The 27,561-nt window shown below is 53.8% G+C and overlaps 2 protein-coding genes and 1 long non-coding RNA gene across 10 annotated transcripts in view; 1 reads left to right on the top strand and 2 right to left on the bottom strand.

The window, feature by feature from the left end:
* The first annotated feature begins 145 nt into the window (after positions 1-145).
* On the top strand, positions 146-3,480 carry LOC111730601. The gene is made up of 2 exons (XR_002776756.1): positions 146-529; positions 3,100-3,480. It is a non-coding gene; the product is annotated as an uncharacterized LOC111730601 (long non-coding RNA).
* Positions 3,481-5,703: 2,223 nt separating this feature from the next.
* CHCHD5 (coiled-coil-helix-coiled-coil-helix domain containing 5) lies at positions 5,704-22,012 on the bottom strand. 7 transcript variants are annotated; one of them, XR_002776755.1, is made up of 5 exons: positions 21,310-21,463; positions 20,666-20,806; positions 20,256-20,418; positions 17,544-17,752; positions 5,704-6,234 (listed from the first exon to the last, which is right to left on the bottom strand). XR_002776755.1 is itself a non-coding variant. In XM_023521920.1 (4 exons), exons 1-4 carry the CDS (start codon positions 21,321-21,323, stop codon positions 17,708-17,710), a joined length of 363 nt encoding a protein of 120 aa, XP_023377688.1. In that variant the 5' UTR covers positions 21,324-21,463; the 3' UTR covers positions 16,973-17,707. The 7 variants fall into 7 exon arrangements, 6 of the variants coding, with proteins under 6 accessions (XP_023377688.1, XP_011376167.1, XP_023377689.1 ...); XM_023521920.1 differs by lacking the exon at positions 5,704-6,234 and having other exon boundaries at positions 16,973-17,752; XM_011377865.2 differs by lacking the exons at positions 5,704-6,234; positions 17,544-17,752 and adding an exon at positions 18,408-18,862 and having other exon boundaries at positions 21,310-21,460.
* A 2,018-nt stretch (positions 22,013-24,030) lies between these two features.
* Positions 24,031-27,561, bottom strand: part of POLR1B (RNA polymerase I subunit B) — a 21,650-nt gene continuing 18,119 nt past the window's right edge. The window contains exons 13-15 of one of the 2 annotated variants that reach the window (XM_011377860.2): positions 26,958-27,154; positions 26,307-26,560; positions 24,031-25,888 (exon numbers count right to left, since the gene is read on the bottom strand). In XM_011377860.2, the coding sequence (XP_011376162.1) occupies positions 25,006-25,888; positions 26,307-26,560; positions 26,958-27,154 (1,334 nt within the window). In that variant the 3' untranslated portion in view covers positions 24,031-25,005. The remainder of the gene's footprint in view (positions 25,889-26,306; positions 26,561-26,957; positions 27,155-27,561) is intronic. The other variant, XM_011377862.2, reaches the window with a different exon arrangement.

Raw genomic sequence — 27,561 nt, 5'->3', positions numbered from 1 at the left:
ATAGCCGGCGCATGACCCACGTGACGCGCCGCGCGCGCGCGCGCCGGCCCGAAGCCCCGCCTCGGCGACGCATGCCCGCGGGCCCGGCGTTCCTGGCAGACGAGCCCGATGGCGGCGCTCATTGGCCTGGCGAGCGCTGGCGGCCACGCCCCCAGGGTAGCTGGTCACGTGGGCCGGAGACAGATGACCGCGCCTGGGCGTTTCCTCTGGGTCTGGCCGCGCCGCTCGCTGACCGCGAGAGTCGTTGGCGAGGTCATAGCACCCGCGATCACGGTCGTTCCTGGTTCTTCCCACGGCCCCCGATAACGGAGCCAGCCGCGCTCTAAGCCACACTTGGAGCGCATCTGGAGTCCGCAGCGTCCGGAGGCCACACCCGGCTAGTGACGCTGCGGGGAGCTCGCGCCCGGGGCTGCGGGTCCAGGCCCGGCAGGCTGTCGCCCCAGCGATACCCTGACGGGCGCTGCCCTGAGCCGGCGGGGGTAGGGGCTCACACGACGGCCTCGCTCCCGCAGGCGCGCACCAGATGGAGGTAGAGTGGACAGTCACGAGAACTAAGCCGTTCCCGGGAGGGCGTGGTGACCCAGGACGCGGACGCTCCAGGTCACCGCCGCCCCCTTCCCCGGACGCCTGCGATGCCTGCGCCACGGCGGTGCGCGGGGAGGGGGCGGGGGGGAGGACACCAATTCCGAGTCGTCCTGGCTCCTGGTCGCTGCAGTGCGTCACTTCGAGCGAGTCCTAGAGCTCCGACTGCGCTCTTCCGAAAGTGAATGGTTAGCGGGAATTCATTCCGCGCGCGCGCGCGTGTGTGTGTGTGTGTAGTGTGTGTGTAAGAGAGAGACTAGAGCTCAAGGTATTCAATTCAGTAAATGCTGACTCCCTGTTTAGCTCTTTTCGTGAATATTCCTGTTTTCGAGTGCAGAGGATGTAAGGGCGTATTCTCTGCATCCCCAAAGGTGAATTGTTTTCTGGTTCCTACATGGTCTGTAATGCAATTTCCGTATAAAATCTGCTCTGCACATTTGGGGGCATTTCATTATACAGCTTGAGATCAAGACAAACTGTTCAGGCCACAGGGAATTACAGTCTGGTTTTCTGTCAGGGTTGTAGTGCGATTAAAGAATTCCAAACAAAACCCCACCATGCTTAGAATGTTCTGGAGCCCGCCTCTTCCTGCTCCTCCCCACCCCAGCTATCTCTAGCTGCGGAGCATGGACTAGCAGAAACCAAGGTGTTGTAAACCTGTAAGTCCTTGCCATGTGAGTCTTCTGTGGAGACTGAGCCTCCTCTAACCTACCTACAGTGGAGTTCTATGGGTAATTTACAAAGTTCTGGATCCCAAGGTCATGTCAGAAAAAATGCGTGCCCCAGAGCACTGACCCTGGAGTGCAATTTGGATGTAATTCTGGTGCCTTTGAATGTACCCCTTCCTCCACCCTAACTTTATTCCGAGGTTATGAAAAACTTGAGTAAGAGGGCTAACTTGTTAAATATCCTTAAGAGTTCCACTATTTAAAATGACTTTCAAAGTAGATATTTGTAGGGAAATTGCAAGAACTTTTTCTGGTGTGTTTTCTCACCCTGTCCAAGGGCGTACCCTTGCCTGACTGTGGTACTCGCTCTTTGAGCTGGTAAGCACTGGCTGAACAGCCTGTGCAAGGCGGTGGGGCAGCTGTGCAAATATCCAGGTGAGCGCAGTCAGGCCCATGGATGGGAGGGTTGGGACATTCCTTGGGAATCCCCTTGTGTTACAAATTAATTATTTGGGTTCAAGCATGATTGTCCCTTTCCTCCTGGATGTCTCAGAGTGCCTAAACCAGGCTAAAGGGGAAGTCCAGGCTGGGGGTGGGTCCTGGCCACCTCCCTGGGGGGCGGTAGAGACCTGGCCTGACCTTGGTCAGGATGCTTCATCCTGCCCTGGGGTGGGGAGTTGGGTTCCACCTGAGAGAGGTTACAGTGCCTTGAAAGGGAAGAAAGAGAAGGTGTGAGGACCACTGCCAGTTGACACAGTGGTGCTGGCTGTGACCTTCCCTTTGAATGAGGGGAAGAGCACAGCCCCTAAGAGTGTGTTTCTCCAAGAACTTCTGTGAGCACACCCTCTAAGACTAGCTAGGCTGTGTTTTCTAGTGGTTAAGCACTGAGACCTTAAAGCCAGACCACCTGCTTTGTCACACCTGTCATGTGATCACGGCAAACTGCTTCTCTTCCTCAATGTGTGAAGTCCCTACCTCACAAGGCTGTGGCAAGCGCTCGGTCAGTCTGTGTACATAAAGCCCTACGGGGTGACCAGCGTGACTGGAGCCATTTCAGTGCTCCATCTCTCTTTATCCAGCAACTGCTGAAGGCGTACTGTGCACAGCCCATGTTTAAAATGCAGTGTGTGTCCAGTGTCAGAGCTGCTTGTCTGGACCAAGCTTTCAGGCTTCTCTCATTCCTGGTAGAGACCGGAGGGTCACAAAACGGGCCTGCTGCCTCTGTGGGGGTTGGTGGCACAGTACATGTGAACGGCTCACTGGTCCAGACCATGACTGCCCACGGGGTCTTTGGTGAGTCAGTGCCACTGAGCCCATGAGTCTAAGAGTCCCTCACCCACCCCCATCCTCATAACAGAACAGGACAGCCTGCTATGTGCAGCTGAACAAGCTGGGTGGGCACCTTGGTTGGGAGTTTCCTGGAGACAGCCCATCCCTCCTGAAATCGGTGGGGCAGCTGAGTTGCTGAGAGCTGGGGAAGAAGACAGGCTGGCCCCTGCAGGCCCACGGGGTGGCCAAACACAGGAGGCAGCATCACTGTGCAGAGCTCAGAGAGACTTGCAGGCCACAGATCTGAGGTCAGCACTAGATAAGCATGAGGCCAGCGTCCTGAAGATAGTCCATGAAGAGGGAGCACTGTGGTGGGGACAGGGACACGGTGGAGCCAGACCGGGATCAGAAGCCATTTCAGAGGCCATCCATAAGGACTTGGGTGGGAGCCGCGGGGATAACACCCAGGGAGGAGCCTTGGAGCAGGGAGAACCGCCTCTGCACTACCTTCCCTGCCCTGCGCTTTGTACCTATGATGCTCTCAGTGCACCCGATAATGTGCTCTCACCTTAATTTACAGGTGCAGAAACAGGCACAGACAGTGAAGCAGCAGTTAGACCAGTGAGGGACCTAGGGAAGTTCAGCCATCTGAGTGCCTTTTCCCTGGCTGTCATAAGTGCCAGGCAAGTGTGATGCCCTTAGGTGTTAACTCTCATTTGCATTTAACACATTTACTTCCCCTTCTTTCCTCCTCATTTTTATTAACTTGGGTTGGTTTTACAGCCTGTATTTTAAGCATCCTCAAACCCTGCTGGGATAGAAAAAGGCGTTTCCAGGAGACCTGACTCCACGATTGTACCCAGTTTCCCCGGGGTGAGAAGAGGCGGGAAGCTAGGGCACATGTCCTCTCCAGAAATAAAGTTGACAAGTGGCCTAACTATGTCTTAAGTTTATGGAAAAACTCTGTTTTCTTGAGACTTCTTAAGAAAGGAAATCCATCTTGTGCCCACCTGCGGTCGATTCCTACAGGCAATAGGTTCAAAATAATGCCTCAGGGACTACATATCACCATCACTGCCACCCTTTGCCACCTGCTCCGGATATGACCAGCCTCTGTCTTCAAACTTTCCCTCACTCCCCATCAAACAGCACTGGACACCCAGTACCCATGGCTCTTCCCCCAACAAGGTCCACAGAAAGTTCCAGAAGGAGCGAGTGTAAGAGGAAGGCGCTCTCAAGCAGCCAGACAACCCAGCTTCGGCACAGAGACTCAGTGGTTGCAGTGGTTTCAGGCCAGCATCTCACAGCAATAAAGACCTGGATTTCGGTTGTGCCAGGCAAGCTGGTCTGTCCCTCCACCAACACAACCCACTCCAGACATTATGTGCCTCCCCCTGACAGCTCATCACCTGGGCTCTTCCCTTTGGTTTTGAGGTCACGCACATGGGAGCAATGTGGCATGGGACCCAGAACTGGAGAGTGTGGGTGGCAGGAGTCAGAAGCACAGCTCTCAGAACTCAAAACAGTCCCTATGTCTCTGGTTCCCCTCTGAGCCAGCCCTGTGTTCTTGGCCACTTCTTCAGAATGACCTCTCTGGAGACTTAAAACGAGACCCCCGTCTTCAAGGCCCAGCTTTTTGGCTCATACCACGAAAGCAGGGAAGACAGGGAATCTGCTGGAAGCCCAAGAGCCTTGTGTAATGACAGTACTGCAGCAGAAGAGGGTGTGGTTGGCTCCCTGCCACCACCCCTGGACATGTGGCTGTAGGCTGAGAGAGTGAGTGGACAGCAGGACATGAGTCACCCACAGAGCCATCCTAGGGGGGTGGAGGTGGTGGCTCCGGGTGTCCCGTCACTCCCCGCTTTTCCATTCACTCCCTCAACACATGGTCTGCCATGGACCTGGTGGGTCAGTAAGACTGACCAGCCCTGCCCTCCAAAAACAGACCCCTTTCCACTAGAATCTCACAGAAGACTGGCCACAAACACCAGCACGGAGGAGCAAAGTCAACTCCCATCCTGGCCACACAGTCCCCCTTCCAGGACGTCCTTAGTCATCACCAGCTGTCCCAGCAAGCCTCAGAGCCCCTGACTCTGTGCCACGACACCTGTCGCACAGCCTAGCCCCAATACAGAGCCTCCTGCTCCCACAGGATATCCACCCCGGCCAGCTCAGGGGCCCCGCTGAATCGTCTAGGCCCTCAGCATGGGAAAGCTCTTTGAGAAAGCCTGTCAGGGCTCATGGGCAAAGTTGGGAAGAGCTGTCTGTCTCAGGGCAGTGACCAGTGCCTGGGCCCGCAACTCAGCTTTGCAGACCCAGAAATCCAAGTCTTTGGGGGCTCAAAGTGAGGCTTCCACTGTTGGGGACTGCTTCATGGGAGACTGAGGTTCTGAGCGGAACCCACTTTCTCTGTTTTCAGTGGGGGAATCTGTTTCCAACGCTGGAGATCCCCTTGCCTCTGCCTAGGGCCTTGCTCCTCCCAGTGTGGTCAGCCAGCCAGCAGCCAGGAAGCATGCAGCCCGACTAAAGCCTTTGGGCCCCGCCCAGACCCGTGTGTCAACATGAGCCCCTGCGACTCATGTGCATGTTACAGGTGGGGACACCATCACAGCCACACTTAATGATGGGGATACATTCTGAGAAACGCGTCATTAGGTGATCTTGTCGTGCGAACATCAGAATGACCTATACAAACCAGGATGGTCTGACCTACTGCACATCCAGCCTGTGTAGGGTGCCTGCTACTCCTGGCTACCAGCCTGTACATGTGTTCCCATTCTGAGTGCTACAGCAGCTATGACACAACATAAGTAAGTACTTGTGTTTCTAAACACATCTAAACACAGAAAAGGTACCGTGAAAATACAGTTTAACATAACAGACACCTGCAAAGGGCACTCACCATGGATGGAGCCGGCAGGACTGGAGGTTGTTTACTGAGTCAGTGGGGGAGGGTGATGAAGTGATGGCCAAGGACATGACTGTGCACGACTGCAGGCTTTCGACACACTGCACACCTAGGCTGCACTACGTCCATAAAATTTCTTTCTATAAATTAACCTTGGTTTATCATAACTTTTTTTACTACATAATTTTTTAACTCTTTGACTCTCATAACACTTAGCTTAAAATACAAACACATTGTAAGGCTGTAAAAAATGAAAAGATATGTTCTTCTAAAAGCTTTTTTTACCAAAAGTTTTTTTTTTTTTTTCCTTTGCTTTTGAAACTTTCAAACTAACACATACACATTGGCCTGGGCCTGCACTGGGTCGGGTCATCAATATCAGGGCTTCCCACCTCCACATCCTGTCCCAGGAGAAGGTCTCAGGGGCAGTAACAAGGGTGGAGCTGTCACCTCCTGTAACAACAATGCCACCTTGTAGAATGCCTCCTGAGGACCTGCCTGAGGCTCTTCTCAAGGAGGTGTCACTTTTCCCAGAAGTATGTCCCTGGTGGTTGTTTGACTTGTTTCTGTTTTCATCACAGATTTGCTTGTGAGCGGATAAAGCACGGTGAACAATCTTCTCTATTAATGAAAACCTTTCCAGGTTGGATCCATGTTATCATGCTTTGTAAGGAGCTTGTTGTGGTCTGCAAAGGCTTCTGCCAACCCCTTCGCTGTGCATTCTGTGCATTTTCTTGGGGGTTCTGCAGTTTCCTTCTCTCTTGCCCCATCTTCAGTCAGCAAAACACGGCACACTTTCATAGCACACTTTTTTATACATAAATAGAAGGCACACATGCTAAATCATGATAAAGTTATAGTAAATACACTAACCAATAACACAACCACTTACGATCGAGTACTACGCACCGCACAGAATCATATGCACCATACTTTTATACGACTGGCAGCACAGAAGGTGAGTGCACACCAGCATCACCGCAAACATGTGAGCAATGAGTGGACATCACCAGGCGATAGGACTCTTTCAGCTCCTCTGTAACCCTATGGGTCCACCATCATGTGGTAGTGACGTCATGACAGCTGTGACATTGCTGTGCAGCTCATGGCTGTACAATAGAGATTCTTGTTATCTGGGAAGTTTAGAAACTATATTAACATGTGGTTTTTTCAGTTGGATGCTGAAAAATCAGCACCTTTTCTTATCAAGTCCTATTTTCGTGAGCAAGTGCTGCTACTACTTTGGCCTGGGAGCGGCTGGGCATGTAGGCTTGGGCGCTGGGGGTGGAGCCCTAGCTCTATCATTTACTGCTATGATCTTGGGCAGGTCACTGAACCTGTCTGAGCCTCTCATCCCTTCTCTGTAGTTGTGGATAGCGGAGCCGCAACAAGGACCAAGCAAGTAAAGAGGTTAGCGCTGTACCTGGCGTTTGGCAAGCACCCACCACCTTGGACACTAACTGGGGTTGGGAGCTCTGGGTTTCCTATAAACTACACCTGCCATCTTTTAGGGTGAAATCCTCCCGTGACTGCTGGTCTCATCCACATGTCCTTCCTAGATTTACTTTCCAAAAGAGACTTTATTCCTGAGGGCAACTTACTATGACCCCAAAATATATCCATTTCAGAACTGCTCACTTACTATGACCCCAAAATATATCCATTTCAGAACTGCTCATTTTTTCCATACACGCACCATCTGCAGGAAATTGAATTTTTAACTGTGACCTTCCATAAAGCCTCTGACGATGATTCATGAAAACCTTAAATTTGGGTATAGGGCTCTCACTCTCTTCCAGGCACCTTCAACACATTGTTCCATTTCGCTTTCACAAATGGATTAGACAAAGCGCATGCTCGAGTGCTCTTACTGGTCTTAGGTAAGCAGGAGTGGGCCTGGGGGCCTGGCACAATCTAGACACAATGGTGTTGGATGAACTGGGTGAGTGAATGACCCCAAGCCCACTGTCCTTCCTGCCCCCTGTTGCCTCCAGATTTAAACCGCAAGAGTGACTCATGGGGCGGAGCTGTCTGGCCAGATAAGGAGGAGAGAACTCCTCTCACCAGGGCAGCCTCACTGCAAACATTCTGCTCCACTGACCCCATAAGAACTCATATTGACCAGACTTGGGTTCTGAGTATTCAGTTCACAAAATGGTCATAGAAATGATCCATGCTCGTCGTGAACGACACTACACAGAGGAGTACCTGGTCAAAAGTGGCCTTCCTCAGGACCCCGACTTTCTAACTTAATGCTCAAAATAACCACCGCTAACCGTTCTGTGAGATTATCACGTTATATACATTAGATACACATAAATGGTCGCATGTCAGTCGCGCCTCAATAAAGTGGCTTAAAAAAAATTCCTGCAATGGGCACATGCAAACATGTAAGGTGTCGATGCTGCTTTTCTTATGTTAGAAATGGGATCATGCCGTGCACAGGCATGCGGCTTGCTTCCTTCTCTTGACCTTGTGTGTCTTAGAAATTCTGCACATAGAGCCCTGATTCTCATCTTTTAATATCTGCACAACAGCCCAGATTGTGCATGTTCTAGTGTGAGGGACCTGCTGGGCCAGGCACTCTGCAGAAGTTTCACTTTGTGTAACATCACCAAACTGCACCAGCATAAATGCCCACCCAGCCAGTGCAGAAGAGAAAGTGGCAGTTTCAAGGCTGGGGTGCTCAGATCTGCCTCAGGCCACGCGTGGTGGGGGTCTCACAGCCTGCCTACATTTCTGTATCAACGCCAGCCCTCACTTAGCCGCAAAGGCCTTTCCTTCCAACTCTGTGCTTGCCATTCCTGCAGGGACCTATGTCTGCCTTCCCACTGTCCTTCCCAGCTGCATCAGATCCTCTTTCCTTACTCTGCCATCATCCCGCCAGTCTCCAGAGCCTCCCCGCCCAGCCGCCAGCACCCCCTTCCCTGGGGCGTATGTTTGCTTTTCCATTGAGGTCACCCTCACAGCCACCTCCTGGCTGTGCCCAGTCCTCCCTCCACAAGCCTGTTGGCATGGTGGTTGCTGGTGGGGCCAGCGTGGGTGACATGGCCCTGAGGAGCCAGCCTTGGCGACTCAGACCTTTAATTCTGTGGTAGCTCAACACCTCAGCGAAGGCTGGCTGAGTGCCTGTGGCCAAGAGCTGGGATGACTAGGTCAGTCCTCACCCTCCCTTCCTCCTTACCCACTTTCACTTCCATCTGTCTGCTTGTGCCTGGGGCTCCTAAAATGGCCACCAAAGGGCAGCACCAAGGTTCACAGCCCTAGACCGAGGACTCCTAACTGCAGGTTCTGATGGGCCTTTGATGGAGAAAGAAGACAGGACCCAGGGCAGAAGGAGGGGGAGTCACTGCTGGTGGTCTGGGTCCCAGTCAGTGCCCAGTCTGGCTGACAGTCTGGCCTCCCTCCGCTGATACCACAGACCTAAGGCCAGGGCCAGTGGGTGCCAGGGCCTGGTCCCAGACTGAGGGGTACAGGCATGCCCATCTGCACCGCCTCCCGCGGGGCCCTTCCTCTGATTTTCTCTGGTCTTCTCGGCAGAGTCAGCACTTCTCACTGCTGTCTACATCCCTGTTGCCTTCAAAACCCATGTGCTTCCTCTTGTCCCCACTGTCACTTCTGTGTGCCCCACGCTCCTTGAGATAACGTGGGCATCCATCACTTTCCTTGCTCTCCTTCTGTCCCTGGCCCTGTGAACCCTTCCCACAGCCTCTGCAATAGAAAGTGCTGGTCGTGGCCTTAGAGTTGTCCATGGGGACATGTGCTCGCCGCCCCCGCCCCGACTCCCCGCGCAGACTTCCTCCACACCCGCAACCCCAGGTCTCCCTGGGACCCTGGGTCCACAGTTCTAACTTCTAACTTCATCAACTAGGACATGGAACATGTTCATACCGAAGACCCTCAGCCTCTCTCTCTCCACTAGCAGGCCGCACCTTCTCCTGACTCAGGGTCACCAACTACAGCGTGTCTCTGAGGCACCAGAGGCACCGTCACGTCCTCAAAGCCCATCTGTCCTTCCTGGGGCGCTGGCCCCCTCCCAGATGGGTGCCTCATTCCAGCTCCTGTCATCACCTTCCCCACTTTCCACTTTCCATTTCCAACCTTACCAGGCCCCTCATGTGGATGGGTGGAAGGGGGACAGCGTCTCTCATCTAGACCCCACCAAGACTGCAGTCTGTACAAACCGGGTCTGAAGCACTCAGCTCCCCTTCCCGCTTAGGCAAAATCAGGCAGTAAAAAGGGAGCAAGGGAGGGTGGGTGTAGCATCATAGGGGGCTGTGTGAGCCAGACCAGACCCCCCACAGAGCCACTGCCCTGAGAATCTTGCCCGGCACCTCCACCACAGTCATTCTATGACCTGCTTCAGAGGCAGTATCTGGTGGTATGGGGGCAGGTGACCCAGTTTTCTTGGCCTGGAGTCAAGGGAGCAGCGGGCCCCAGTGCCCATAGGTGTCATCTCCGCTTCTCACCCCGTGGCTGTGCTGCCCCTGCTGTCAGGTGCTCCCACCTGCTCCAGCTTCCTGTGAGGTCTGACCTGCAGCAGCTTTTCTCGCTGTATCTAAAGAGAGGGCTCCTGACCGCCAAGGACCCTTCCGCTTCTGACCCCAAGCCTCTCCTACTCCTGACCCCCCAAAGTCCCCTCCTAACCCCCCAAGGTCCCTCCTACTCACAGCACCCCCAAAGCCCCTCCTCTCCTAACCACCCTAAAGCCCCTCTTGCTCCTGACCCCCAAAAGATCCACCCACTTATGATGCACCCCAAACCCCTCCCATTCCTGACTCCCCAGAGCCCCTCCTTCTCGCCCCCAAAGCCAGCCAGACCAGGTCAAACCATGTCTCCCCAGCTCCCCAGCCTGCCCCCCCACCTGCTGGCAGCATCTGTCATCTGAAGCACTGGCAGAGCCCCTTTAGGCACCACTCCAGTGGTAGAAGGACACCAGCTGCTGTGAGGAGGTGGGGACAGAGAACATGGAGGAGAAAAGCAAAGACACAGAAGAATGTGGGGGATGGTGAGGGAGAACCTTAGCCTGACCCCTCCTATGCCCTGCCCTTGCCCCACTTCCCAAGTTCAGCTCTCACTCCCCGAACACTCGGCCTTCCCCACCCCAGCTTCACCCCACTTCCAACCAGCCTCACAGGGGCCACACCCATCTAAGCCATCACTTTCATGAAGTCTCCCTGCCACCGTTGTTGACAGGACACAACCCAGGCAGTTGTCCGTCCAGGGACCCCTGCAGCAGGGCCTCCTCTGTCCACCAGCTTTATTTCCCAATGGAAAGAGCACTCTGTTCCATCTGGCTTGTCACCACCCCTCTTCTGAAGGGGTGTGCTGAAGCCAGTGGGCTTGCGTGGTCACCCCAGAAGGTTCCCACTTCCTCCTACATATCAGCTGCTCCCTGCATGTCTCCTTGTTCCTGCCTTGCTGCAGCCTGGGGAGCAGTTAGTCATTGCCCAAGACCACAGGGCTTGTGGGGCCAAGCCAGTGTCAGTCAGCCCTTTGTACTCTACCCAAGGTGTATGCTCACTGTCCCTCTTTAAATGCATGGGTTCTGACAGTTTCCCACCTGGAGTGCTGCTCTGCCGGAATGACTTTTAAGAACGGGGTGACCGCCCTTCCACATGCTGTGCCACTCACTGTGTGCTCAGGGTGGGGCACAGCAAGTGGGTAGGCGCTCCAAGGCCCCAGGGTTGGTGGCTGGGAGCAATGCAGGTCACATTTGGGCTCCCAGTGCCTGGCCCTGGGTAGGGTGTCACCTGCAATTCTTACTGGTTTCCCAGGGAGTCCAGTACTAAGAGCCTCTTCTGAGGGCCCAAGTTCACCCTGAGGCCAGGTTTGTTGTCTTAGGTTTTTAATTGTGAGGTGTCTGTGCAACGTGAGGAGGTGGCTGAGCTTTGTTGAACCCGTCACCACTCTTTACCCAGCAGCTCCTGCCACCTTGCTCCAAGGCAGCTTCCCGGGCCTGCCTCTCTCTGCGGCCCTCCACCAAGCAGTGATGGGGACAGAGGGGTGCCTGTGAACCCAAGTGCAGCCACTTACTCAGCCACACAGAAGGATCTTGCTTCCCCAAGACAAGATGCCCTCCAGGAGCAAAGTGGCTTTTCTGGCACAGGCGCTGGCAGGATGTGCTCGGTGCACATTTACTTGGTGATCAAGCAGCTCAGCAGTGACTGTGGTAGGAAGGGCTGTGGCTTTGTTCAGGACGGCAGTGACCAGCTGTCATCCCTTCTCCTGAAGTCCCCCTAGAAACACATCCTGCCCAGCTCCCTTGCTCCAAGCCTGTCCGGTGGCCAACCGGCTGAAGCGTCTGCTTAATTCCTCTAATACCTCCCATGGATATGCTGGCAAATCAGTCAGAACTGGTTCACAGCTTCTCCCTCTTTGTGAGCCTGTCTTCTGTCTCCCTTAGGACACCTGGACTCTCATTTGGCCTTCAGTTGCTGGATGTCAAGACGGTCTCTCTTCCCCCATAAATACTAACTGCTGTTACTTGGCCCTGGTAAATGAGGGGGCTGGTAGGATGGGCGGGAGCCTGAAGGACCCCTGGGTCAGCCTGGGGAGGGGCCTTGGGCCTAGGACACGGCTGCCATGGCCACACCAGGACCTCGGCAGACATGCCCATCTCCTGGGCTGCTCAGGCTCTCACAGCTTCACCAGCGACACAGTGGTGACGGGTTTGAGGTTCTATCTCTGGGAAAGCTGACACCGAGACTCAGTTAAGTCTTGGTTTATGAAGTGGGGCTTAGCATGGCGGACTCCATTTTGGGGCTATTGTCTTGTTTTTAACCATTGGGAGGCAAAGTTCAAAGGCGAAAGTCGGTGAAAAGTATGCCTGACCCCCTCCTTCCCTACTTCTCTGCCTCTTCTGGATTCTTGTAGAACGGTGTCCCTGGGGCTGCGGGCTGGCCTCGCGGGTCAGCTGTAGACCCTCTGAAGCAGGTGTTGGGAGGCCTCGCCCACCCTGGGCCGGAGTCTGTGACTATTGCTCTGGCTTTATTCAAACATGCTGAAACACTCCACCATAATTGCCAGTGCGCCCTGTGGCCAGCAGCACCTGTGGGCCGGATGGAAGTACAGGCCTTAGGCCCCACCCTGGTCCATGGTCAGAGCCTAGAACCCAAGCTCTGACAAACCTCAGCCCCGGCTCTGCAGATGCACTCACAGGTCGCAGCCTGCCTGCCGGGGTCCCAGTCCAGGTCTGGTATAGTCCTGCTGGTGTCTGAATATCTCTTTCAAATTAAACCCAAACCAGGGATGCAGGTTACATATTACAAAGGAAATAATAAATCTTATAGCTCAATTATCTGAAGATAAGTATCCGGCCAACTGACCCTCTGGCCTGAGACTATCCAATCTGTGGTGGAAGAATGTTCACTCAACCCCAATGGCTGACCTCATCCTAAACTCCTGTCTCTAAATCGTGTGCTGTTAAAAACAGCAGCACTTGGAAACAAAAGAGGAATCATTAAAAGGCACAAAGCGAGTAACTGAGGTGCTGACAGTGATCCATACTTCTGTTTCTTGTTATGCTTTCCAGAAGAGGAAGTGGATGGCATTGGTGGCCTTGGGCTGGACTATGAGTGGTTGGCAGGGCACTCAGTGCATAACCTTCCCATGGCCGCACCAATAGACAACAGGCCCAGGGCCTTGAGCATCCTGCCTGATCAATGGCTGGCACGAGAGAGGGGCAATCGGGCAATCAGGCAATCTCACCAACAGCCACATGTGTGGGAGCTGCCCCTGAGCCTCACCCCTGAAGCCCTGTGACACCAACCAGAGTGGCCAGGGGGCCAGAGCCCACCCTGCCAAGGGTCTCCTCCCCTGACCAAGGGGTGAGGTCTGTCATGGTGCAAGTGGCCGAATGAGGTCCTTGAAAGGGCCTCCTGTAGCCAAAGCAATAAACTCAAATCAATTCTCAAACCAGTGCCCCCTGGGCCACTGCAGAAATGGGTGCCTTAACGATCTGAGAGACGAAAGGACAGGTGGACTCCACCTCTGACCAACCTTGCCTGCTGGGTCAGCGTGAAAGGCACGGTGCTGGGTGTGGGGGAGTCAACACATACCCGGGGGTGGACCTGCTCACCCTCCAACTGTACTTCTGCAGCTTCGGAGGGCCTCTCCACAGAAAGGGGGGCTTGGGCCACCTGGGGGTTCACCTCTCAGGCCCTCCCCCTTAGGGCACAGCTGCAGCCTCCATCATCCATGCTGCTTTCATGTGGCCCCATGTCTTGTCACCTCTGACTGTTCATGCTGCCTCTCGCCACAGAAGTGGTGAGCTGTCTAATCTAGAAAAGACCCTTTGTCTCCTCACTGGCTTCCACACCCTCCAGGCCCTGCCTTGTGCTTGACCCTTGGCAGCTGTAGTGACTGTGTCCAGGGCAGGTTCGGCCACTTGACAGGAGGGTCCTGGGCCAGACAAGGGGGAATGTACAACAAAGAACCACAGGAGGATGCGGTCAGGGTGCCCAGCGGGTGCTGGGGGCAGACATGGGACTGGACTGTCTTTGCACTGCATTGAGGGAGACAGATGCAGGTCTGAAGAGGAGGGTATTGGTGTGAGGGGTGCCATCCCATGGCCATGAACCGCGCTGGGGAGAGCGTGGCCTGCGTGCCTGGCACAGAGCGTCCTGGACCCACCTACCGGTCACTTCCCATCCATAGACTAACGGGGGAGGACACACTTGGCAGTGAGACGACCCCACATGGCCCTTGGCCTGTAAGGACAGGTGAAGCAGAAGCCTCTAAAACTGCCTCTCATAGAAATAATAGACCAAAGACATCACCACATGGGGGGCACAGACCAGTGTACAGGTAAGAGTGAAGAGGTGGCCGTGTCCATTGCCCCACGGAAACCACAACTGGCTGCTGCACAATGGAAGCACGGGATCCTGCATCCTTCCTTTTCTGGGTCTCACCACTCATAGTTTCAGTTACCTGCAGTCGACTATGGTCAGAAATCATTAAACGGAAAATTCCAGAAATAAAAAATTAATGCATTTTTAAATGTGTGCCATTCTGAGTAGTGTGAGGGAAACCTCCCGCCCAGAACGTGGCTGACCCGTTGTCCAGGGTGTCCATGCCTATGTGCAGGACAGGATGATACTGAGAGACAGCACCCACATACCCTACTACAGCAGACTGTCACAATCATCCTCTTTGAGCATCAGTTATTCCTGTTACTCTCCTACTGTGTGCTGAGTTCTACGATAACCTTGATCACAGGTATGCATGTGTAGGAGAAAGCAAAGTATACGTAGGGTTCAGTACTGCCCAGTCTCAGGCGTCCACGAGGGGTCTTTGGACAAGGGGCAACCACTATCCTAGCAGAAGACACTGGGCAACTGTAAATGCCACCAAGAGCAGCCCCAGGCATGATAGTGGCCTTGCCCGAGCTGCATGGGACGGCTTCCCCCTGGCACCAGCAGCAGTCATCAGTGGCCTGGACTTTGCAGCCCTGGCCTGGGTGGAACTCTCTCTCCCTCCAGTTATGGCCAAGGAGAGGGGCCCCGAGAGCAAGTCTGGGTAAGGGAGAAAAATCTCAGAGGATCCTCGGCAGTAGACCAACCAAGGGTACAGAACTGCATTCAGATGCCACACAGTGATGCCACCTCCATTTAGGACGTAAGGTCTGGGTGATGTAGGGAGGTAGCCAGAAAACTAAAATGTCATCTCAGCTACACTCAGAGACTGCATTGTGCTGGTCAGCCCTGCAGCTGCCAGGGAGGACACCTGCGGAACAAAGGAATATTCCTGCTGGGATTGTTAACAAGCCATTCCCCACACCAGGGAAGGGGAAACGGAATCCTTAAGTGGTGCCCTGCACAAAATAAAATCATTCATCCCTTCAGCTAAAACCATGGAGAACCCAAGGATTAAAGGCTGGGAACAGCCAGGAGGCAGTTCACGCTAGGCATTCTTACCTTTTCCCGCTATACACTCTCCCCCTCCCCTTCCTACTGTGTGTCCACATCAAAGATGGGTAAGCAAAGTTTTTTTCTTTTTTAAGCAAAGTCTTTAAATGTAGCTCACGAACACTAAGAATGACATATACACTGAATTCCCCAACACTCAGTCCCTTTCACTGTCTTCGTCTTAGGTTTTCTCACTCCCTGCCTGAGAGGAGACCACGCTGTCTGTGGAGTGTCACCCCTTTTCTAATAAACTCCCCGTTTGCCTCTAATGTTGGCGCGTGTGTTGAATTCTGCACTCTCCACCAAAGGACCCTCTTCCCTTGGCACAGGGATTGTCTCCCCCACTCAAGAATCTGCCCTGTCCCGCACCCTGGGGACTACTGTTCACCTCTGACACTCCACCTCCCACCCCGGACAGACCAAGCAGGAGACCTGGAAGACACAGGAAGGGTACTTCTGTGAGCCTCAGCCCAAAACACCATCCTCCCATACCCCACCCAGCCCAGGCCTACCCACCCTCAGCATCTTTATTTAACTAGAACCCACTGTCCCGATCCTGGTCACTGCAGGGGAAGTCTGCTCCCTCCTACATAAAACTGAGGGGACCTCCAGCCTCTTCCTCGTCCCCTCCCCCACAGCCAGTGTCCCAGGAGTCCTGACCCTCAGCCCTTTAGCCCCAGCCTGGGCTACCTTTCAGCTGCCCTTGGCAGTAACGTGAGCCCAGCAGACACGGGAGGTCCCCAGAGCCACCCGACTCCTTCTAAAAGGACATTCTAACCTTCCTCCTGAGATGGCTCCTGGCTCAGTCTCAGGCCTGAGTGACCATTCAGGTAGCTGGGTCACGAGTTATGATGGCCAGAGCAGCCTCTGGTTCTAACTTGCTCAGGTCTCTTCTACATATGAGCTTTCTCCGTCACCTGTGGACAGGTACTTGCACCCCTCCCCACACCGATCACTGTGCCACGTTCTGATGTCAGAATGACATATGCCCCCTTCATTGTTTTTCTTTGTCAAAAATGTTTTGGCTGCTCTTGCACACATTTTTTTTCACCTGAACGAAACTGAGAATGGGTGGGGCACGTCACCAAACACTGTTAATGTCTCTTCCTGGGATGACTGCATTGTTCTACTCCACAGGTGCTCCCAAGTGTATGGACCCAGCCCTATATTTAAAATAATTACGTCCCTTCCTTTGCCATGGTTACAAACCACAATGTGGTGAAACCCTTGTAATTGAATCTTTTGCTGATTTTTAGAATTATTTCCTTATTATGGACTTCTAGATAGTGAATTGCTGGGTTAAAGTTATTGATATTTTTCTTGCTGAGGCGTTTTCCCAGTTCATACTGTCCCCTGTACTTCTTTCGCATTTCATGACACTGACGTTTTGGCTGTTGGGAGGGCAGTGTATGAATAGCCTCCCACCCCTTGAGTGCAAAGCAAGCCTTCTGTCCCCAGAGAACCATACTATTACCCACAGTGATGAATGCCTGACAACACATGCCTCCCGTGATGCTTTCCATGCCCTATGTCATTGCCCACCATCCTCTAATATCACCTGGGAGTATCTCCCAAATCCTCGTGTATAGTCTGTTTCTGGGGGCCCTAAGCGAAGACAGTGCACCACAAACTAAGGATTCATTTGAGCACATTAACAATACTGACCAGATGCCATGAAGTCTCACCGTATTTCAAAAGATTGGAATCATATAAAACATGTTTCCAACCAATTACAACTCGACAAGATAGCTAAAAAAATCGTCATGTTTAGAAATTAAGAAATACAATTTCAACTCTCTAATCTGGGAATCAGTGAAAAAAGAAAAATAGCAAGCCATGCTCTGTGGGACATGTGGGTGCAAATATTTAAAAAAGCTAAAACAGTGAGCTAAATGTTCATGTCAAAAAGGCAGAAAACAAAATGAAATCTGAAGAAAAACAGTAACGAATCAGAGAACTAAGATAAAAACACCCACAACACAGAGCGCCAACAAAACCAGAGCAGATGCTGCAATAAGAGTAATAAAGTCGATAAAGCCCTGTTGAAACTGAGGAAGGACAAAGGAAGAGGGTACAAGCAAGCAACACCAGGAACGCAGAAGGGGCTTTCTCTAGATTCTACAGATCTTAATCGTGGTATTCTCAACAAATTTATGAAAATGTGAAAATTCAGATCATGGGAAAAACTCTTAGGAAAATACAACTTACCAACACAGACACAGGAATGGACATTAGGAAGTCTTTGTGATAAAATTGAGTGAAAATTCCTCATGGCCAAATGCTGTCGTGAGGTGCTGTCCCTGGTTTGGACTTGCCTCCACCAGCAGTGTACTCTCAGGCACCAAACCTCACACAGGGAGCTAGCCCAGCCATCAAGTGGGGCCTGGGCCCGGTGTTTTCTCATCACACTTCAGAACCTGCCGGGCAAGGTAGGGCTGACTGAAGACACAGAAGCCCGAGGGCACACTGCGCAGACCAGGGAACCTGGCCGGGGACAAGAGCCGCCAAGACCCCCAGCCTTCTAGGAACCACAGGCCTGACCTGCGCTGTCCCCAGCTGACATTTGGACTTCCACCTTACTGCCATGTGTCTGACTGCTGTCTTAGTCTCAAAGTCCACCCCCGATCCCGCCCCAGGGCAGACTCCAGCTCAGATGGCCAGCCCAGTCAGGACTGACCGGTCACTTCCAACTTTCAGAGGTTTGGAGTCTCTTCTGGGGGAGTGGCTGGTCTAAACGGAGGACCTCCCGCAGACCTGCCCCTGCTGGAGCCTGTACACACCAGCTGTGATACAGAACCCGTCACTTGCCGAGGGACAGGAAGAAGCCACCGCCCAGGCTGACTGCACACTTCTGTATGCTGAGCACAGCGCATCCAATCTCTCTGCTCAGGGCAGGAGACATTGGACCCCTGAGCAGGTAGAGTGCTAGATGGCACCCACGAAAACAGCCCTCAGTGACAGATTAAAAGCTGCCCCCCGGAAGGCTGACTGAGGGGTGTCCTGTGTAGGCTCCCAGAAGTCTCAGTGGGACTGGGCCCCAAATGCCCCATATATTGCTCAATTGGCTCTGAATTCGGGAAGAAAAGCGGTGTGTTTTATTGTTCCCAAAGCCTCAAGGAAACACCTGCAGACTTCGCAAGTCCTGGCATGGCAGGGAAGAAGGGCTTATCCCATGTCCACGCAGCAAGGGGATAGGAAATGGCTGTTGACAGAGTTAACAGGATAGAAGGATGGTCTTAGCACTGGAGACGGGCACGTCCTCAGAATATTTGGTGATTCTGGGGCACAGAGGAGAGGCTTCTGTCCAGGCCAGCTCCCAGGACCCTCGAGGCCAAAGGCAGGACTCAATGCCTGGGATTCCGCGTCTTTATTTATTGTGAGTTCTGACATCCAGAGGCCAAGCCCACGTCTGGGGCCCTCAGGATGGCATCTGGCCACTCCTGAGGGTTGGGAGCATCAAGCGCCAGTCACTCCTGCCCAGTATGCTATAGTCCGAAGTATCCTCAGATGCCAGGAAGTGGCTCTGTCTGTGGGAAAAGCACATCGACACCTACCAGCCTGTTCTGTGCCCAGGACCACCAGGGGGCTGTGGACTCAGCAGAGGCTGCCCTTAATGCACACCCTCTAGGGAAACAGTGTCCGGTGACAGCCTTGGCCATCTGTCACGTAAACATGGGACACAGTGGACTGTCACCAGCAGCTCTGCTGTGTACTGAGAACTTGCTGTGTGCCAGCCACTGCACAGGTACCAGGAACCAGCAACGGATGCAAAAAGCACACCTCCGCCTCTAAGGAGGGGCGGGCAATACACAAACAAAAATATGTCACCTGACGACATCTATGAAGAAAGCTGTCAGAGAGAAATGCGAGTGTCTTGGTGATACTTTGTTGCTACGTGACCAGGAGGTGTCAGCATATCATGTTCTGTGAGATGGGAACATGGGGAGGAGCAACTGGCCCTAAGGTGGGAAGGTAGGGTCTTTGCTGTTCAGATGCCAAAGGCCTTAAAGGAAAGAAACATTATCAGCACGATGGGGAACCAGTGTGACTAGCACATGGTCACTGCTGAATGTTTCCTGGGGAGGATGGAGAGTCCTTACCACTGGTGGCTCTCGGGTCTGAGCCTTCACTTATCCCTGCCTCATGACACACGACTACAGGTCCTGGCGACAGGACCTCTGAAGCAAGCAATGGGAGGGCAGCAGTTACAGGGCGGTGACACATAAGCCATGGTGAGAGAGCTCAGGGACTGTGAAGCCTGGGCAGGGCAGGGGCATCGGGGAGGTTTTCTGAGAAAGATGACAGCTAAGCTGGACAAGGAGTCAGCCAGAAGAACCAGTCCAGGTGAAAAGAAACAGTTGGATAAAAGCCTGGCAGCTGGGGACTCGGGACTTGAGGCGAGGAGGGGAGAGGGGGCCGTAGGAGCTGAGACTGGGCCTGTGGAACACGTCAGATTTCCTTGGAGACTCTCAGGGACCGTCACAGAGAACCAGTGGGTTGGAAGGGGCAAGAGAAGCAGGGAGGCCCAAGAGAAGATGGGGCTGTAGGAACAGGCAAGGCTGACAACAGGGTGCCACAGGGGCTGGTGTAGAGCCGACCTTTGCCTTTACAGCCATATCCACGAAAAACTAAGACCCTTAACTCATGGTCACCCTCTGCCACCAGGCTAAGGGGCAACTCCAGAGGACAGGTGACAATGAGGGAGGGGCTGACAGGTCGCCTGGGGAGAACCAAGCACCATTGCCAAGCCTGGGGTTTTGTTCAGAGTGGACGGGAAACCACTGAGTGCCAAGCAAAGAAGTGGTATCATTAGTCTCAGTCCTTAATGCTCTCCCACCACTGTAAGTAGGAGGCTTTAGCACAGGGACTCAGGAGGCCGCGGGTGGGGAGGTGGGCCTGAGAGTGACCCCAGGTCTCTACCTGCACAGTGGGTGGGCCTGGTGGTGGCACCTGCTCCGCACACTGAAGAAAGCGGCGCACCTGCTCTACACAGTTGTTGGTGGCTGCCTCGTTCTGTCGGAGACACTCCTCGAAGGCCTCGAACGGCTCTGCACAGGCCTGGCGGATCCGACGGATGATGGGGCTAAAGAGAGGGCACCACGGGCATCTAGGCTCTGCTGAGCAGCTCGTACAAGCCCTATCCGCTCCCTACAGTCCTCCCACACCCCCGCACTGCCCACCCCGCACTGTCTCCTATATTGCCCACTACCTGCAGTGCATTGAGCAGGTGCCGCAGCCAGGCCCACCCGCCTTGCAGGGAGACCTGGGAGACATGGCCCTCAGCCATGCCCTCCCCCGCACTGTCCTCCCCCGCACTGTCCTGCACTCACTGGGAGGACGTGCACCGAGCAATGCTCATCTTGAGGTGGTGACAGTCCCGTTGCCAGGACTCAGGCTTGGCCGCCACACACTGGCCATACTGGTCCAGCTCCCGGCTGCAGTGGCGGGCAGTGACCTCCAGGGCTGCCTGCCTGCAGGGCACGGAGGGGAAGGAAGTTATGACCGGGTGGGATGAGGGAGGTAGGGGGATCCTTAAACAGGTATACGAAAATCTGGGGTCCTGGCAGAGGGCTATGGAGCGCGGTCATCCTCACCCACCCCACCTCCCGCAGGGTCTTAGAAGCAGGACCTAGAGTTGAGAGGAGGGGGTGGATGAAGGGATGGACGGGGCGGGGGCAGGAGCCGCAGGTGCGTGTAGGAATCCAAGAGGTGGGGTCTGGGGTCCCAGGGAGGATCTCCTGACTAGTCTTAGAGCGGAGATCTGAGAATGAGGCCCTGGTGGGTCACGATGTGGAAGAGTGAGTGGCCCTACAGCTGAGTTTTGGGGACAGATCTGGAATGAGTCCATGGGCTTGTCCCTAAGGCCTGGGGTCCGGGACACATCCCGAAGGGAAGGTGGAGTGACCCGGGGGGCGGAACGTGGAGTTCCAAGGCTGGGCCTGGAATCCTGGGGGCGGCTTGGGTGTCAGTGGACCTTAAAGTTTTCATTTCTCACGGGGGAGCGGGTCTGGACATGCGGGGATGGGGATCAACAAGAACAGATGCGACCCCTCCTCCTGGGTCCCGGCCTAGGTCCGGGTCACCGGAGAGAAGGCGTGTGCGGCAAGCGCTGGGCATGCGCCCCCGCTACTCACATGATGAGGCCGTTGCCGAGGAGTCAGTCAGGGAGGTGCGCCCGCCTTTTCCGGTGTTAGATTGTCATGGAGCCTCCCAGCTCAGCCCTCCTACCTCGTTTTTTCCCGTCAGTCGCACAGCGGACAAACGACCAAACCATCATGGCGGCGTCCTGACTCTCCTTCCGCCCCGATCTGCAATGGCGACGCCATGCTGTACTTCCGGCCCCCACTTGCAACGGCTGCGCCCCGCTAGCCACTTCCAACCGTAGCCTGTAATGGCGGTGCCTGGACAGGAACATCCGGCCCGTCTGGCTCGGTAGCCTTATTCTATTTCCGGCTTGCTCTGGCGATCCCCACACTTCACAGGAAATAATGGGAAGTACGGCAGTGCCTCGACACGAAGGCGAGCGCGGGCACAGTAACACACGCTCCATCACCCGACTGTAGCTAGTGGCGCGCGTCTATCCTTTGCTGCGGCCCCTCTACATTTGCCTCTCAAGTCTTGGCTGGGGGCCCTGCTGCCGTCTGCTGTACGAATGCACTCGCCGTCCTTGCGGCGGACGCTGGCTCTTGCGCGTGCGCGGAGCCAGCCGGAAGGGGCGTCACCCCAGAGCCGTGTCCTAGTTTGCGTTACCCAGGCACGCCCCCTAGCGGAAGCCTAGAAACCGGGGACGGGAATTTTCATCCAGGCTCCTCTGCGTTGCCTCCTGGTGTGGTATTAATCTGCGGTAAGGCTGGGTCCGGGCTGCCCCGCGGTGGGAGGCGGGGCGTGAGTGTTCCGGGTCGGAGCGGGCACCGGTACCGCAGCGAGCATGCAAAAACCCTGGCCAAACTAACCCAAGTGCAGTTGTCGCAGCGTTCCAGACAGAGCTGCTTGAGGGCCACTGACACCTGGAGCCTCTGCGTGCCTGTCTGTGAAATGGGTGTGACAATGACACTTTTCCCTGGGGCACAGAGCCGGGTCTGTGCAGCTGTCCCTGAGCGCAACACCTGAGCCGGCCGCGGAGATAGGTTTGGAGACACATGCACGGAAGTCCTTTCACCCAAGGCCCCTGCCTTCTCCTTCCTGCAAAACCTTTCAAGTGTCTTTTGGGTGGGAGGAAGGGATAAGGGACATGGGACTTCGTGGCATCGAATGTAGACCGAGTCTTCAGCCGTCCCTCTCCTGGGACAAGGAAGTCAACCTGCCCCAGGCCCTGTCCCCGAATTGCATCCCCAAGTCCAGGTACGTCACATGGGTTCCCACAGGAAGTGGCTCACAGGGCTGGGCTTGTAAGTAGGCACCATGAAGTCCCTAGAATGGGAACACTGCCCTTGGGAAGGATGACATGCGAGCCCGACTTCTGGTTGCCTTTTGGCCTTTACACTCTGGGGGTCAGGTGTCTAGGTGATGTGGGGTTGAGGGTCCTGTGTGTCCAGGAAGAAGGCAGACAAGCCACTTAGAAGATAAGCAAAAGAGTCAGTCACTGCCCAGATGCTGATAGCCCATGAGACGTCCAACATCATCAGCCATCAGGGAAATACCACTATCAAGTGCAGGTCAGGATAGTGGGGTGGACAATGGCACAGCCACTGGGAAAAGTTTGCTGGTTTCTTTTAAAACTAAACTCGGCAAGTTTATTCCTGGCCATTTGTCCCAGAGAAATGAAAATGTCCTTTCACAGAAAAATTGTTCATGAATGTTCAGAGCAGCTCTATTTGTAGCCACCAAAACAGGGAACCACAATGTGCTTCTGCAGGTGGCTGGTTGAACACTGCTACACCCACACATGGAGGACAAGCAGCTGCAAAAAGGAACCAATGCCTGATATACACAATGGCCTGGATGCACTGCAGGGAATTATGTCACATGGACAAGGCATCTCAAAGGTTACAAACTATGATTCTATTTATATAATACTCTTGGAATGACAAAATTACAGCAATGGAGGGCAGACTCATGGTTGCCAGGGGTTAAAGATTGGGTGCAGATAGATATAAGGGATCACCAGCACATGGCAGCCCGTGGAGACGGAACAGCTGTCTTGTGTTGGTGACAACAGTGAACAGATCCCCCTACTTGAGAACATGTGAAACTGATGAGGAGTCAGCTCTGTAACCTGTCCCAATATCAGTCTCTGTTGTGAATCTGTAATTTAAAATAAAAGCTAAAAAATTTTGTTTTTACTATTTTTAGTGCTGCTGAAAAATACTGGGAGAACCTGGACAGACAGCTGTGGGGCTGAAGCGTGAGGACTGGGGTGGGATGGGGCAGTCCAGATTGGGTTCTGACGGGGATATCAGCCGAGAGAGTCAAGGTGTTTTTCCTTGTTTTTTTCAAGAGTTTCAAGAAACAAAGCCAGGATACACCTGGGATACTTTTTCTATCTAGCCTTATCTGCCTATACTTAGTGACAGACACCTAAACCCAAACTAAGAAAAGAGTAATCTTAGGAAAGTTCTTCACAACAAAGAGCATCTGATACTCACACAAGTATATGCAATGCTGTGAGAGCTAAGAATGGAACAGCCCAGACATCCCACTGGACTGCAAGGTGCAGCGGAACACAGAAGAAACAGCCACTGGTTTTGAGAGACTGTGTGAAAAAATAATGTAAAATATCTCAATACGTTTTAATATTTACTACATGCTCAAATGGTATTTTATATTTATAATAGCTATATTAAATAGCTATAATACCTACATTATAGTAGCTATATTAATTGGTTCCTGAGAAATAATTAACGTTATTTCTCAGATAAACCACCTAAATGTCCCTCAAGAGGGAAATGGATAAAAAATGTATTACATACGTATGATGGATTATTCAGCCTAAAAAATGAGACCCACATGGATAAGCCTTGAGGACACTATGCTGTAACAAGTCAGTCACATCAGCATCTAAAATAGTCAAACTCAGCAGAATGGAAGAGTGGCAGCCAGGGGCTGGGGACGGGAGCACAGTGACCTGCTGTTCATGGGTGTGAAGTTCTCATACAGGGCAAGTGTGCACAGATCTGCTTGCAGCGTGGTACCTGTGACAGCGCTGCTCTGTCCACCTATGAGTTCCCTAAGAGAGCAGACGTCAGTTTCACACACATTCGCCAAAGGGGCAGGGACACAGGTTTTTGGAGGTGGTGTTTACTCTCCCAATGGCGGGAATTATGTGCATTAAACATGTGCAGCGTTTTGTACCAATTACTTCAATAAAGCTGTTGAAAATATTGTCTTACTTTTACTTTAAGGTAGATGTAAGAAAATACAAAATCACACATGGCTTGTGTGACGTTTGTACTGGACCGCTCTGCTCTCGATGATGGTGACAGCCACAGCCTGCTGAAAGCGACAAACACCCAGGGTCGGACTATTTCCCATACACCTTCCTTGTTCTAGAAGGGTCCCTATGGGACATGGGAACCTTACGAGTGGAACTCAGCCTTGGCAGTCCCCACTCCAGAGGCCAGGCCTGGTCAGAGCACAAACCACCTGAGGACTTTGCAGCAACCTAGACATGCATCCGGGGGGTTCCCTTTCATTCTGACCTGGCAGCTCGCTGACCAAAAGGCACACCTGGTCAGACAACATCCAGCTTCACTTTGATGTTCATAGCCGCCAGTTCCGCTACAAAGTATCGGAAGACATAGGGCACAGACACAGTGTCGATGCTGTCACTGCGCTGACACACAGTGCAGCTGTACTTCCTGTTGCGCATGGCTGACCAGGCGGGGGGTGGCTTCTCCAGTAGCGGAGACAGCAGACTGCCACACCTGACACACACGTGGGCCACCGAGCGGTCGGAGCAGTTGAAGAGGCGGTCATGGAGCAAGAAGGACGTCCCGTGGGCCAAAAGGGCATCTCGCTCCATCTCCCCGAAGCGGATCCCACCCTGCACATTCCGGCCTCCGACAGGCTGGTTGGTGGCCCTGTCCCTGGCCCCGGTGGTTCTGACCTGGAACTTGTCAGAGACCATGTGGCGTAAGCGCTGGTAGTAAACCACACCTATGAAGATGTCTGCCTCCAGCTCCAACCCGCTGACGCCGCTGTACAGCCTCTCAGTGCCGTAGAAGGCATAGCCGGCAGCCTTCAGCATGTCGCCGAAGTGCCCCAGGGCTGAGTTCTCCTCTGAGAAAGTGAAGGGTGTGGCATCCTGGCAGAGCCCATGCAGGGCTGCCGACTTGCCGGCCATGCTCTCAATCAGCATGCCAATGGTCATGCGCGACGGGAACCCGTGAGGGTTGAACAGGATGTCGGGGACCATCCCACTCTCAGTAAAGGGCATGTCCTCTGCCGGCCACAGTCTGCTCAGGATGCCCTTCTGCCCATGGCGGCTGGCGAACTTGTCTCCGATGGTCGGGTTCCGGGGTACCCTCACTGTGATACAGACACACTTGAATTTCCCCGTGCCGGCGTCATTACTGCACACTTTGATGTTGTCCACGATGCAGCTCTCCTTGCTCCTAGAAAACATGGGAGTGACATTCGGATGGTCAGTTCCTCACATGGGTGTGTGCAATACGGGCTGAGCTCTGTTTTCCAGTCTGAACAGAGCTAGCATCCCTGACAGTGCCCAGAAGTGACGGCGCTGGCTCCGTTCACCACAGAACTAAAATAGTATTTTCAATAAGAGCCCTGATGAAGCCAACGTGTTGTCTAGGAAACCTTCCCACACCACTGCTACGGGGAAGACCAAGTTTGACTAACAGTTTTAAAATAAACTGGGCCTTCCATTAGCTGTAAGAGTGACAAGTAGAAAATCAAAGGTGGGACGACAGACAACACGTGGTCTCACCCGGGAAAAGCACACTCAATCACCACAGAGTCACTAACAAGTGCCACTTGTTCCCCTAAATGCCCTGCCAGACTCCTGCGACTCACGTGTAGAGGACCACGGCGCCGTCCCCACTGTGCAGGCTCACGTAGCTGAAGTACGGGTCACCATAGCGGAGCCACGCGCCCACAAACGGCAGCCCGTCACTGTCCAGCTTCTGTGCCGTGCGCGGGTCCCCGGGCTTGACTCCAAACACCAGGCTGTCATCCCCCTGCTTGACTTTTTCTGTGAGGTCTATGAACTCGGACTTGTAGACACTGCCGTGGGCAAAGCCCCGCTCCCAGGAAGCCTTGCTCACAACCTGTGGGGTCACAGGGCCGTTAATCTATAGGCCGGGTGCCAAGGGAGAGCTTTCAGAGCAGATGGGTCATCAGAGCAGATGGGTCATCAGTACGCTGGGCGTTGGATGGCCGATCAGCTTTCGATTCAGGGCCCGCACTCCTCACCACCCGGGTTGACTACCGAAACCCACCTCCAAACGCCTTAAACTCTGACTATGCACGCACGCTGAAGGCGGAAATACCCAGGTGCCCTGCCCGGATGCGTCTCAGCCCCGCCTGGAAATGCGCAGGGCTCATGCATGCCCCAACATCTAGCGCCCATGCGCAGCGCCGCGGCTGTGACTGGGACGTGGAAGGGCCACGTGACATTTGGCCGCGTGGTGACCTGCAGGGAGCTGCTCTCGGTGCAGAGCTCACCATGGCATCTTCCATGTCGTAGCCGGTGTAGGAAATCACAGCGACGATGGCGTTGGTACCAATCGGGTAGTTGTCCATGTCGTAGTGATCGTACATACGTGGCCTCACCAGGGGGCTCTGCGGGGTCTGCAGGCGGTACAGCTTGTTATCTGACCGGTCCCGGTACGTCAGGAGAGGGAAGCCCATGGTCTGCTTGCCTACAACGGGGAAAGCGCCTCAGCATGTCTTCAGCGTGAAGGTGGAGGTGAGAGGCACAACTGGAAACTACTAGATATGTATGCGCCACAGGGGAGGCAGAGACCCATCCTGGGCTGCCTGCAGCGTGACAACAAAGCGGGCCTGCCCAGGTCGGCAGTACCCAGATGCAAAAAGGAAAGGGGATGTAAAGAAAGGGTATAGGATATCACTGCTGGGAGAGAGGGGTAGGGGGGCCAGTAACCATATCTGATCGCTTTCTCACAGGTACACAGGGCAAAAGATCAGCATTTGTTAACTCTGGACACAAATGGTAGGCAGGACTCTACCATTTACAGAGAATCACTTCAAGAAAAATGATTCTAGGACATGGTTCTGTAGTGTAGCAGTTAGCACATCTGCTTTACAC

This window comes from Pteropus vampyrus, unplaced genomic scaffold, assembly GCF_000151845.1.
Source record: "Pteropus vampyrus isolate Shadow unplaced genomic scaffold, Pvam_2.0 Scaffold323, whole genome shotgun sequence".
NCBI lineage: Eukaryota > Metazoa > Chordata > Mammalia > Chiroptera > Pteropodidae > Pteropus > Pteropus vampyrus.
Note: the sequence above shows the minus strand (reverse complement) of the source record. Positions and strands in the feature narration are given on the sequence as shown.

Bases quoted from the DNA above. Each gene is read 5' to 3' on its own strand.
- CHCHD5 (XM_011377863.2), bottom strand. The intron at 20,419-20,665 runs GTGAGTGCAGGA...CCCTCTCTTTAG, and splicing joins GCTCGGTGCACGTCCTCCCA to CCCCATCATCCGTCGGATCC. The intron at 19,124-20,255 runs GTAGAGACCTGG...GCCCCTCCTTAG, and splicing joins CAGGCCCACCCACTGTGCAG to AGGCGGAGGTGTGCTTTTTG.